At 36.8% G+C, this 14579-nt stretch overlaps 1 protein-coding gene across 1 annotated transcript; it reads left to right on the top strand.

The window, feature by feature from the left end:
* The first annotated feature begins 3902 nt into the window (after positions 1-3902).
* On the top strand, positions 3903-14115 carry LOC306862604 (tubulin-specific chaperone A-like). The gene is made up of 4 exons (XM_079405496.1): positions 3903-4078; positions 9695-9800; positions 10801-10887; positions 12752-14115. The coding sequence occupies exons 1-4, from the start codon at positions 4026-4028 to the stop codon at positions 12830-12832; spliced, it is 327 nt and encodes a 108-aa protein (XP_079261622.1). The 5' UTR covers positions 3903-4025; the 3' UTR covers positions 12833-14115.
* Positions 14116-14579: the final 464 nt, after the last annotated feature.

The raw sequence follows: 14579 nt of genomic DNA, 5'->3' as shown, positions 1-14579 counted from the left end.
GGTTATAAAAGGATAAACACAGCAATGTTTTGACATAAATTCCCACGGCGAGTGCTTTTGAGTTTAACAAACATAAAATTCATGACAAAAGGAAAGAGAGAGAGAGCGAGCCAGCGGTGGCGTTCGGAAAGAGATGCACATCGCTGCGTTGTTTTATGTGGGCTAATTCAGATCTGAACGCGAGTGCGTCAGTAAATGAATTATCCACTATTGGGTTTATGTGATCAGATATACTGTCTGGTATGACAGACATTCTTCATGCTTTTGAACACTGATTTACATTATTAAATGTTTAATTGAATATTAGAAAGGGGGCCTTTGTTGAAAGCAACTGCAGTTCTCACACACACACACACTGCTTTTGAAAACTCCAAAGTCATCCAGTTTGCTCTAATCACCACAATTAGTCCTGAATTATCACCGGACTCTGACAGACGTTCCTTGTAACTCTCTTTTATTTCCAGGCAGCGCTAATCAGCCGCTCTCATTACTGACGCTGATTAAACTGCAAATTAGCCAGCAGTGGCCCCGTTCAGCCTACCCGCGACTCGCTCAATATCAATTAGGCCCAGCAGCTTGTCTGCGGCTCTCTAGGCGCTTCCAAATGCTTGATAGTGCCACTTATTAGTTTGGAAAACTAGGAAAATACCAATAATCAACGAGTCAGAGAAAGAAGAGGAAGGAAAGCAAGAAAAACGTCTTTTTTTATGCTAACTTTCAGCCAGTTTTAGGAGCGTGTGCGCGAGGGCCGGACGATAATAACGGCTGTCATCTCAGACTGGAGCATGGGTGGCCCCTTATTAGGGTGTCAGCGGGGAAGAAAAATGTATTAGACAAGGTAATATCTAGGCTTTTTGAAGTCACTTTTAGATATAATGAATCGCATTAAGGCTTGACAAATCTAAAATCCTACATCATTAGGTCGTTCCGGTAGCAGTGCGAATTAATAAGTATTTTTTCTCTCCTTCTAACCTCTTGGAACCGGAGTTAATGACAGTTTATTTTATTTATTTATTTCATTAAAGAGAAATCATCTAATAAGCCCACAATTATTTTCCTCTGGTTCCTTGTAAAAAGTGTCCAAGCGATAAAAGTGGACATAAAATGGGGGGAATTCAGAAGCCCAATGCTTTGGTTTCTCATTAAGCACGGTAATTTGTGAATGAACGGCATAGAAGCTGGAATCACAGTGAATGATTATTGCGGTAAACAATATCAATGGCGAGTATACAGCTCAATTGCAGCAGCTTTGTACAAATTTTCAGTGTATTGGATTGCATTTAATTCACCATTCCCTTCTGATCAAAGAGGCATTTGACCATTTTAGCTCTTTGCCAGTCAATAATATCTGCTATCTAGACTAAATATGTACTAAAAAGTGACAGTGTGCCGTTGTATCTCAAGGAGCTCTGTCTTCCTGACCTTTGACCTTGCTTTTTTTCATATTAAATAGTATTTTTGATATTAAATAGAATCAAATCTGTTTAGATGTTACTACATAAATCACTTTTTAAAATTATATATCCATATTTTCATCAGTAGATGGAATGCATAAATGTCTTATTAGCATAACATCAACATTGCATAACACTGTGTATAATAATAAATAGCAAAGTAAAGTGTTATTGCAAAATTGACTAATTATGAAATGTTGTGTCATTGACACAACATTTCATAATTAGTCAATTTTGCACACAACATTTCATAATTAGTCAATTTTGCAATAACACTTTACTTTGCTCTTTATTACCGTAAAGCTGCTTTAAAACAATATGCATTCCATAAAACACTATATAATTAAATGTAACTTGATTATAGTCACGGGTTGTCAAGGAAGGAGGACAGCAAATGAAGAAACCCTTCCAAACAGATTTCACTGAGAATACTGAACAACACATAACATAAGCTAATTACCAACCATGGAGAGACTATAAACTACATTTTATACAGGAGTATAAATTACATTGCTTTTGGTTTTTTTAAATAGCATAAAATGGATTACCTGAGCTATAACCGCCACTGATGTGTTTAAACATTAAGGGTTTGAATTGACCGATTATTTAATCTACATTTGGTTATTTGAATAGAATAGAATATTATAGGCTACCATATTTTTAACTTGGATGTGCACTTCCAGTTATTTTTAGCTGTACAAAAACAGTCCATTTTGCTGCTTAATATTGAAAACTTGTATTTGTTTTGTCATGTTTTTTATTATCATAATCATTAAAATGCTGGTTTTTGGCGCTTTTGCCATTAGCGGCTAATGAATCGGAAGTCTCCTACATTCACAGGAAATGGCTTACTTCCGCGTTGCAAATAGTGGTTTAAAAGGTATACATTTCCTACAGGCTAAATATGTTTACGTGAACATATACACGTGTATTTTATTTATCTAATAATTTTCCATTATCTGTTATTTTTATGGTAGAAATTGCTGTTCTTCTGGTTTCTAATGGACTGCAGGCCAGTGCAAGGGCGCCTTGTCTTGATGGCATCCTCTCCTTTTGCTACACCTGACCCTTTTTATGATCAATAACCGTAAATGAGTCGATTTAGTGATATGATCATGAATCACGCGCGTCTCAATCTTCACCGGACAGTACTGCTTGGTGCGCAGTCTTTCTAGGTTACCCGGGTGTCTCTGTGCGTGGACCCCGGCGGTGATGACATTCATCATTCCCGGCGCGATGTCTACAGTTTGACAACTCCTGACACGTGTGACATATCTCACTTTACCTGCTGCAGTCTAAAACATTACCTCCGGCAATCGAGGTGTCTATGATGTCCACTCTGCTTCCAGTGGCTGTGAGGAGTAGAGCCCAACACAAGAGCAGCCGACAGACAGCACTGACCAGAACAACAACAACAATGTGATTATACAGTATAATATCTAAAATAATTATAGAAACATTATTATAAAATAGTTATTATGTATTAACTGTCTCAATAATGATATTATATAGAATTAAATGAATACTTTTAATAAATAATACAGACCTATTATTATGTATTCATATTATTAATTAACTAGCAGAGAACTTATCTGTCCACTAAATAATAATAATAATATTATTATAAAATATGTGTAATGTCTAAACTAATAATAATCATTTAAAACAAATTAAACGTTATAAAATGTTTATAATGTAATCATTTTTCATATCAATTATAATTACATCAATAATTATTACTAATTATTATTTATCAATAATTATTATTACTTTACTAACTTATGGAGAACTTATCTGCCCACTTATTAAAAATATTAATATAAAATATGTATAATAATATCTAAAAGAATAACAATAGTGTAAACATAAGTAATAATTATTATTAAATAATTGTTGTAATAATAATATTTATTATTATTATTATTACTTTTACTATTATTGAAAATAGTTTTTGGTATTATCACTTAAAGTCCCCATAAACAGTTAAAAAAATTACAATAAAAAGGAAAGGCTAGTGATATAATTTATGCAGCTGTAATTAAAAGGTCTGTTTACTAATATATCTGTTTAATGTTTAATTGTATTATTAGTAATAGCTGCATATGATTTGTACAGGCTATTAGAGAGCAGAAATATCAGACTCCTTGATAATCAGCAGTAAAAGAAGAAAGGTTTTTAAATACATAATACCATGGTACCTTTATATAAACTATTTATGGTATTGAATGATAACTATATTCATATACTATGACATTTACATGATGCTTATAGATAAGCCTAAAATAATTACCAAATAATTACTTTTTTTTTTGCTATTTTTATCGACCTTTATAGGTAAACAGCCTATATAAATTACATTATGAAATGTATTAAAAATAAAGAAACAAATACATTTGCTTTTTGAGTTGATCTTTGAATCGTCACTCGCTCTGCTTCATCTGCGCATGCGTACATTTTCTGCTACGTTGGTGCGTCTGTGCTAACAGGCTAATCTCGGCTGCGCACTTCCCTTATTATAAACATATTTATCCGCGTTATTTTCTGTTTGCACTATTTCAACCAACACGAACAATGGCGGATCCAAGAATACGGCAAATTAAAATCAAGACCGGTGTGGTTAAACGGTAAGAAGGCTGAGTAATCTTATTTCTGAGTGTGCCATTGTCAGCAGGTTAAGGCCGCGGATTCACCGCGCCACTCCACAGGCATACGCCGCAGAGGAGTGTCCTCATTAGGCGGAAGCTGTAAATACAGTCCGGTGCTCTGACAGCTGCTGTAGCCTTGTCCAGATGCTCAATACTCCGGTCACTTACAGTGCAGTGAAAGCTCGTGTTATTTGTTGATTTAAATTAGTTTTATGTGCTTAGTTCATGAGTTCAACATAATTGACAAATAAATCGAAATGAAGGATTGAATGAAGAATTTGAGGCTGTGTTAATGCCACATGCAATATATTTAATTTTTATACCCTGTCAGGCAGTAGGTGTGTTTGTCTGGCCTATAATTAAACATTATCAAGAATGACGTAATATGCTTTCGGAGTCGTGTAGTAGATGTAATTGCTGTTTATTGAATAATTTATGTATGTATGTGTATTACAGAATATATGTGTGTGTTTAATGCGTTTTATGTTTGTGTGTGTGTGTGAGTGAATGGGTCAAAGGAAAGACGTCCCATTTTGGTATACCATCAAATTAAATTTACAAAGGTAATTTTATATACATAGAAAGCATATTATATGCAAGTAAAGCATCTACTTGACCGTTTATAATAAGTTTTGTGAAAATAAAATGGCAAAATATGGGTGAAATAATGTTCCATTGTCATTCAGCATAACAGATATATTTATCTAAAAATAAAAAAACATGCTTTTTTTTATCTGCTTATTAAAATATATAAAAGAAGTGATACTAAATTGTATTATATTTTAAATGATTAAAAACTTGCTTTTTGCTGACCAATGGTTAAAACCTAGTGGTTTAAGAATAGCGCCAAAGATTGATGAAGAACACACACACACACACATATTTTGTTTTTTATTTGATATTTTTACTTTATTTTTGAATCTAGCATGATAGTACAAACTTTGTAGTATCATATATGACCTGTGACCTATATATGACATTGATTAATTTTGGTCTGTACAACTGACAGTCCCCAGTAAGACCAGGACTTTAGAAGCGCTTAACGAATGTTAGACTGGTATTAAAGTTGGTCATTTGTGTTCTGCAAGTGTTTCTGATCTTGCCTCATCCTCTCCTCTCCTCACCCCTCCTTTTCTCTTCTCAATCCCCACCTGACTGCTGTTTGCATTGATTGACCAGATGAGGGCCTGATTGAGATGGGCCTGTTTGATAGGGCTGGTAATGGAAGTGTGGGAATGATTCTCAGTGGGATTGAGAAAGAGAGAGGGTTAGGAAACAACTTGCACACCATGCCAACATAGGAGAAAACATCGTAATGAACCGCGCAGCGATAAGAACCGAACGCTCAGCCTGTCAAACTCAGCTGATGTTCACATGAGGGACCAATCACGTCTTGGTGTCTGAATTCATTTATGCTGAATTTGCTTATTGCGTGGGCACCGTTGGTGTCGATTGATGATTCTATGATGCAACATTCCCGCTGTCAGTCCCAGCAACGGCAGACACATCGTTCGTGTCTCTCAGACATGTTTCTTCTGGATTTCCCATCTGTTTTTTGCTCTCTATGTGGATGGTCCAGCCTTGGTATCGATTAGAGCGGTGCGAGCTGCTTTGTTTTCTTTCAGCTGGGTCTTTAGGTTCTATAGATTTGTCTCAGATTTCTCTCCCCATGCGAGCGCAGGCCTCTGTGGTTCACTCAGACTGGGCCTTCTCGGCTCCAGGTCAGATAATTGATTTTGTCCACCTTTGAACGCTGAATTGCATTTCTTCATTTGTCAGGCCCGTGAGGGGTGGGCTCCTTGATGGTCACATGGTTTACTCATTTTAAGATGGTTTGTATGTTTGTACTAGCTTCACTTTATATCTTCACCTGCTTTTGGCCCATGGGTGATCATTTTTGTTCTGTATGGGCAAATCATGTCTGTTTTTTTGTTTTGTTGTGTTTTGTTTTTTACAATGAAAACCAATCCTTATATGAGGAAAAGATGATGGCGGATACTGCCAATATAGGATAAAATAAAAAATTTGATGTTGAAATACTATCCTATCTGTGTAAACACAGAGGCTCCTTGGGATATTGTGAACAGTGTTGGGGGTAACGCATTACAAATAGCACGAGTTATGTAATCAGATTACTGTTTTTCAAGTAACTAGTAAAGTAACATATGACTTTAATTCACAATAAAATATCTGAATTACCATTTTAAAAAAGTAAGGCCAGTTACTTTGTTTTCCCATTTATTGACTGACAAATCTCCTGTCCCCATATTGGGAGAAATCGGAAGTACAGAGGCGTTGTGTGCACTGTGTGAACATGAAGTTACTGTAGTTGTAGACTAAATGTGAATATGCATTAATTCATCCCACCAGTGTGAACACAGATTTAGTATTCATCAAAATGAATTAAAACAGTGAAATGCATACTCGGAATATGACGCAAACCAGCAATATGTTAAATAACACAAGTGTATCCCATTTTATTAACCAATGTCTTTGCTGCTGACCTTTGACGATCTAGTTCAACCATACTAATAAGCAAAAAGGACTTTAGATAAACAATTGTGCTTAATTGTTTAGTTTTTTTATTGCAGAAGAGTGTTGAACCTTCTCCTGCGTTCGATTGTACAGACGTGAATTTACATTTCCTTCAGCCTGAGGTTTATTCATTACACTTTTTGGTGTGAAAGGGCTTTTACATTTGTTGTAAATAGAACTTCTTATATTAAAAACAATCAAGCCTTGCTCATATTTAAAAAGTAACGTAACATTACTTTCCATAAAAAGTAACTAAGTTTTATGGAATTTTTATGTTTTTAAGTAATGTAATTAGTTCCTTTTTAGGGAGCAATGCAATATTGTAATTCATTTTGGTGCTTCAAGTAGACTACAGTGTACATTAATATTGCACAACTTAATGAAATATAAAAATAGTCATTTTGTAATACCTGAAATATTGTCAACCACGGCTGTTGTTTTTATACTGTCAATTTTTAGAGATATTTTTACGGTATGGTACTTTAAGTGGCAGTTTTATTGTGATTATGATTAAGTTTTTGGCACTGCTATTTGTACGTTTTTGTATTTCAGATTACACTGTGCTGCTGGAGAGTTTTAAATCACATTGAAAAGTGGTCATCCTTTCCACCAATGATTCCTTTTCTCACACTGTTTGGTGATGTAGGGCCATGAAGAGTTATCCTGAGGTGACGTGACAACATGTTGGAAGACCTGGTTCTGTAGTACATGTGGGTGCTTGTAATGTCAGTTAATTACACTTTCAGGTCAAGCTCCTCTCATACTGCTACATCCCTGAACTCCACGTCTTCAAACGCCTCCAGGGGGTTCCTGAAATGCCCTATGAAGCGGTCAAGATCTCATGCTTACTCAATAGTGTTCTCTGCTCAATCTGAAGCGTTTAGTCCAAACGTCTCACAAAATATCAATATATTCATCCTGTAAAGAAATGAGCTAATTTACAGAATTTTCTCTCCATCTTGGCTTTGACAACCGGATGGTGTGAGTCTAAAAGAACCACCTGCCAATTCCACATCACGTCATCATCGTCTTCTCCATCCACCGTCTCTGTTCTACCCTATTCTTTTCTTCTTCTTTTTGGTGATGTATTCCAGTCAGTGTTTTCTGGCCTAGCTGAGCGGATGCACTTAATAAAATGACAGACGTAATTTGCTTTTGTCACCGGGTCCCGTCGCCGGCCCGCCGCCTCAAAAATACAGTATTAGAGGGGAGCGTGTGTGTCGAGTCTAATTCTTTTCTCTATTTTCCAGTGAGATGCTTTTTCCATTAAGCTGAAGGAAGCAGCCCTGGCAGCCCCATTTACAGCTGCCCAGCTCCGCCCCTGCTATAAGCAGCTTCCACATCACCCTGCAGAAACAAGAAATTAACATCAGCATGACACTTTTTCATTAGCCTGTCCCTCACTTTTATTAGAATTATGCTACACCCCGATCTTTCCACCCCTCCGGCTTCCTCCCTGCTTGCACCCCCTCTCCTTTTCCCGTGGTCTCATTTTTGCGCGCATGTCAGAGAAAGCCTTACCTTGAGCATATGTTGAGAATTGCACCAGGGCATCGTGACTGAAGCCTGTTAAAACCAGCGTAATTGACGTAAAATATGACACATTGTCGCAGGTGGAGACGAATCCGACGGCACGCGGCACGGGCTGGCAGTATGTTTGATTAATGGAGAAGTGTCTTCTGCTCTCTCTCTCTCTTTCTCTGTCTAACACACACACACACACATACAAGGCTGATTTTATGAAAAATGAATTCCGCAACGCCATGTCGTCCCGACAAGCGAGCAGGCTGCAAGCAGAAAGCGGCTATTAGCTAGAATAATTATCAGTAGTGATATTTTCAAACTCCATTATGGCAATCAGGCCGTGAATTTATTCAGTGCGTTTAGTTCAATTGGCCATAATTGATAAATAATCAAAATTTATCAATGTACTCGCTCTGCGTTTTCACTAACAATCAAGCAAAAGTGGCCCATTTGCCACCTGACTTGGTCCAAATTAGGGACTAAATTGATGATCAATTAATCCTAGTGGGGCAGTACAGTGTCTTTGTGAGTGTGTGCGAGGGAGACGGAGACAGATGCAGTTAAAAGACAGATGCAGTTTAGTGCCGTGGCTAACAAGCATGCTGCTTTTCTGAGATTGACAGTAGATGTCTTTAAGAAAGAGAAAAAAGACAGGAGACTTGGGAAGGGTGTGTCTACAGTAGGATACAGCAGAATATATTGGTGTTTGTTTTTTTGTTTTTTTTGATTAATGCATTTGTTTTGACTGAGTGTGTTTTACCATTTCATGTTGTTACAAGTCTGTAGTGTTCAAAAAGTTTGTGGTCATTAAGATTGTATTATTGTAAAATGTTATTACAGTTTAAAATAACTGTTCTATTTAAATATATACTGTAATGTAATTTATTCCAGTATTATTATTACTCCAGTAGTGTCAAATGAGCCTTCAGAAATCAATGTAATATGCTGATTTGCTGCTCAAGAAACATTTCTTATTATTTTCAGTGTTGAAAACAGCTGTGCTGCTTAATATTTGTGCAGAAACTGGTATATTTTTTTTTCCCCCAGGATGAATAGAAAATTCAAAAGAACAGCACTTATTTGAAATAGAAACATTTTAAGTGACTTTACTATCACTGTAGATCAATTCAGTGCATCCGTGATTAATAAAAGTATTAATTTCTTCAAAAACAAAGTCTTACTGACCCCAAACTGTTAAATGGTACTGTATTTAATTTCCTCAATCTTGTCTATATCTTAGTTGTCATCTTTGTTGTGTTATATCAACCTTACTAAACTATACTTTCATTGTTTTTGTGTAAAATGCGGTAAATAAAAAAGCTTAGTATTGTGAAACGTCAAGACATTTGAAGTTGGCTCTCTGATTTTAGGCCCTTAAAAGAGGTTTATTTGTCTCTTGAGAGATCTGCAAGTAAGCTAGTCGTTTGACTTCATGGTGGTAAATACTTGACCGCATCGGATGGACAAATAAGTATTGAATTTTTGAGTAAAACTCACCTCTCACTATCTATTCGCATTCTTGTTTTTCTCTCTCAGTTTGGCCAAAGAGAAGCTGTTGTACATAAAGGAGGCAAAGCAGCAGGAAGAGAAGATTGAGCGTCTCAAGGCAGAGGCAGGAGACGAGTATTTAATCAAGAAACAGGTAAGAATAAACTACCTGAAACAACACCTGCCCTGTTGAGAAACCCGATGAGGCTCACTCATTTAATGGACCATTAAAGTATGATTGGGGTCCAGAACTGATGAAAAATGCATGTTTGTGACAGACAGTACAGTTCATTGTGCGTCATATAAGATGTACTGGACTAATTTTATTGTTTTGGTGTTGTCAACAACAAAAACACTTTAGGCACCTTATATAAACGCACGATGGTAAATATTCCACTGAAAACATTTATTTAGAGCTTATTTTGATAGTTACCAAAAAGATACCAGCCAGCTGACCAGCAACACTAAAGTAAATTTTAGTCTCATTTAGCATTTTGCAAGAGTTCATTTTGGACACTGGAATGTAGAGCGTTCTCAGACTGTAAAGAGAGTAAGTCATCAGTGTTAATATCTGAACATTACGCTGCCAGTACCACTTGGTTGTTCTGCTGTATAAAAGGAATTGCTTCGGTAACGGTGAAAGAGACAGAGCTGATTCAGTATGGCAGCGCTGTGGGTGAAATCAGGGCGAGTTTTAATGAGTTTTAATGTGCTGATGCAAAATTAATGACGTTATGCAACTTTAGAGGAGTTTTGTAATTAACAACACATGCTGCTAATTTAGAGGTTCTCAAGGAGGAGTGGTCCATGTTCTCTCTCTCTCTCGCGCTTCATTCTCTTCACCTTCTATCTGGAGTGAATGCATATACAGCTCTGTTTTAAAGGGCTAGTTCACAGAAAATGTACAATTCTGTCATGATTACTCCTCTTCATATCTGATGACAGTTGTAAATGTGTTAGATATTGATTGGTTTAGCATTTTCTAGTGAGCTCCTTCCAATGCTTAATGAAGTAATTACGGCCATATAAAATGCTCTCTGAGAATAAGAGAGAAGTTCTGGGTTTTCCTAGATGAGGTTTTTTGTGAAATAAGTCTTCGGTTTGTTGTGTTATAGTACAGAGCCAGTAAAATCTCTTAAATGTGTCTTTAACAGGTGGAGGTGTTGCAAGAGTCAAGAATGATGATCCCTGACTGCCATCGTCGTTTAGCCATTGCCCACACTGACCTGCAACAACTGTTGGTGAGAATATGAAACGCATACGCTGTTTCAGATGTTAACTAACTTGAAAGGTTTGAACTCCGTGGCACTGTTAAAGAAATAGTTACCCAAAAATGAGAATTTGCTCAAAATGTCCTCACCCTCAGGCCATCCAAGATGTAGATGAGTTTGTTTCTTGATCAGAACAGATTTGGAGAAACTACATGTCTTGCTCACCAGTCAGAACGAGAGTCCAAACAGCTGATAAAAACATCACAATAATCCACACCAGTCCAGTCGATCAATTAACGTCCCATGAAGTGAAAAGCTGTGTGTTTGTATTAAACAAATCCATCAAGACGTTTAAATTTAAAACCATCTCTTCTGTCCAAAATATGTCCATAATCCATAATAACGCTTCTTTCAGTGGAAAAGTCCGTCCCATGTTGTCCTCTCACATCAAAACTCTCCCAACGTATTTGTATAGAACTTTTTTTGAACTGTTTTCACTTGTAAATGTTGCTTGATCTGTGCATATTTCTCCTCTGATTCAGACAAAATGATTTTTTTTTCACTGGAGTTTGAAGTTAATATCCACGTAATGGTAGATGTTTCATAAAAACACAGCTTTTTGCTTCACATTGATGGAATGGAGTGGTGTGAATTACTTGTGGATTATTGCGATGTTTTTATCAGCTGTTTGGGCTCTCATTCTGACAGCAACCAATCACTGCAGAGGATCCATTGGTGAGCAAGTGATGTAATGCTACATTTCTCCAAATCTGATGAAGAAACTAACTCGTCTATTTCTCGGATAACCAGAAGGTGAGTTTGTACAGTCTGAATATTGTACAGGAGGACATTTTTGTGTCTAGGCATCTCCCAAGTTTTTGGATCAGTGTTAAGCACAGGACACCTTGACATGACCGATTCATGTGTGTGAGAAAGATGTTTGTTCAGGGGAGGCCGTGTGCCCTCCACTTCCTGTTTATTGTCATATAGAAGTTGGCCACATTAATTAACAGCAAACGAATCTGTGATAGCACAGGTGCATTTCAAGGAGCCCGCTGCGGCAGCTCCTGTTTGTGTGAGTTTTAATAAAAATGTTTTCTAAACCCTCTACTATTTTGTGTCAGAGTAAAACTTACCGCCAAATGCAGCAGCAGCTCAGTGAGGCTTCACACACACTCAGTCCTGTGCTGCACTCATTTCAGTTCATTAGTAATGTTGTCACGGCAATGGCCTCCATAGAAACTGTCGTCGATCGATTAGCATTGATATGACCTACTCCTCTCACTGCCTCCATTACATTTTCACACGGTGTTACGTGCTTGAGTGTGTTTGTTTGTCTGAGGTGCTTGTGTGTGTGTGTGTGATTATCTGACAGGTTCACTGAGTGGATTAGCTGTTTTTGGTGATGTGGTTAGTCTTTCATTGTGTTACTGTGGTCTGATTTACTAACTTCAACTGGATTGAAAACTCCCACTCTGTAGACTTCAGCTTTGAAAATATGTTGGCAGTTAAAAACCAAGATGCTTGTGTATATAAGTGTAAATATTTAGTTAAATCTTCCATTTTTATATTGACTAAAATGATGCAGTGCATCTTTAAATCTGAGGTTTGGTTTAATCTAATTCTATTCATAATTCATGATTAAAAAAAACAAACACATTGTGATCTTAAAATATACCAGTATTTTGGATAAGTAACAAATGTGTAATTAGTATTGTAGTAATTATCAGTTCGTTTAAATTCTGTAACCAATTCTTGGGTTGTAAGATGCATCCCTTTCTTCATTTTATTTGTTCATTACTCATATTTGTTTTCAATTAAGAAGATATTACTCGTGCTCATTAAGACTCCAGATTGGGTCAAGGCAATGACTTCAAAGCGTTTTTATTTTCAGGAAACGGAAGAGGAACTGGCTGAAGCAGAAGAATACAAGGAGGCCAGAAGTGTTTTAGATTCAGTCCAGCTGGAAGGATGATGGACACAAAGGAATAAACACCCACAGAAGCTAACGTACACACTGACATCCCAAGTGTCCATTCCATTTGTTCTGACTTGTTTAGCGTTTCAGAAGCAATGCGATGTGTTTACTGATTGCTTATGTTTTCATTTCAAAGATTTTTGTATTGATTCATAATTTAATGACACTGTTCTCTTCCTAGCCTTCTGTGATCAAAGTTACACGATCATGAAATAAAGTTTCTTTTTGCTGGCCTACTTCAAACGCTTCTGTTTCCTTCATGCATATAGTTATTATTGAATACTGTTGTTTTTGTTCAGCTCTATATCCGTAGTCATTATAGTATGTTACTTTTTAGATTAGAGCTCGCCTGCTGCAAAGGGGAAAATTGACACATTTCTTGTAAGCATTTCACATTTATTCCTGCTGCAGGTATGTGTGACTACACAAAGCTGAATTAATATGTAAAACGGTAGCCTTTATGGTTTGATATAAGATGCCATATGTTTCCCATCTCGTAGGACTGGAGTAAGTAATGCAGAATTTGAACCTGGATGTCAGTCACATGGACAGGCTTTGCTTTCCTGCATGCAGAGTGAGACAGGTATAGCATGAACCGCTAATATATGATGAGAATATATTTCCAGCTCTCCTGAAAGGATACTGACCTCCGCTGGCCAGATTCTCTCATGCAAGCAGGTGCGCACGGCTGCAGTTTGCCTGCTTTGACCTATTTGCTGGAGTAACAAATGCATATTCTGCAATTTCAACATAATTGCATCATTTGAATCTGTCATTTTATATTAGCAATGAATATTAGATAATGGAGGGCCTATTTCTGATCCCCTGGTAGAGATTGCATCTAGCTTTTCCCAGTCTCTCTGATATTACAATCAGCATTGTCAAGGTAAATAGTGAAATTTCTTACTTTCTTCAATGCGTTTGATATATAGTAGAGTTTTTTTTTTTGTGCGTGTTTTTTTTTTTTTTTAAATAACAGAACTGCAGTTTTAAATGCAGGGGTAGCTCTTCAATAAGCTGTACTGTATGGTTATGTATTGTATTCTGTTTAAAGTGGCCCAAAAACTATTTGGACAATTAAACTTAAACATGTGTGAATGTTTTTTTCTTCTTCTTTGACATACTGCCAAGTATGGTGACCCATACTCGGAATTCATATTTATTTATTGCACATGACATTTTTTTTATTTTTGTTGGGTTACGTTTATTTTGTGTGTGGTTGAAATAATCTTTTGGGATCATAGGCACATATGTAAAAATTAAAAGATACTTGAAGCACCATTTTGTCTCTCTGAAGAACTTCATAGGAAACAGGTGCCTTGCATCTTTCCATATTTGCGATGTAAATATATTTTTCCTCTATAGGCATTTCCCAGTTGCGCTGCACTTGTGATAAGGAGTTGTTTTAATGTCCTTTTCAATAGGTGTTTCCTCACTGACACAAATAATTGAACGGATTTCTGTCAGGTTCATCCCACAATCGCGTTTCCTCTTAAGTCTCTATAGTTCCGCCTAATTCGGTGTGTTTTGAAATGTGTTTCGGGTTTTTTTTTTTTTTTTTTGAAAGCCGAAGGAGCAGATGAATTCGGGTTCCATTTGGCTTGGTCTTCATTCTACAGATTTCGATAATTATCGGGTTCACCCCGAAGCCTCATTATAGCGCTAATGAGGCGCCGCCACTCCGTGACACCCAACCGCTCCATCTCGTTAAGGAAATCGCTCTTCAATGCTGATTATTTTATTT

The sequence above is a fragment of the Barbus barbus genome (genome assembly GCF_936440315.1).
Source record: "Barbus barbus genome assembly, chromosome: 43".
Lineage (NCBI taxonomy): Eukaryota > Metazoa > Chordata > Actinopteri > Cypriniformes > Cyprinidae > Barbus > Barbus barbus.
Note: the sequence above shows the minus strand (reverse complement) of the source record. Positions and strands in the feature narration are given on the sequence as shown.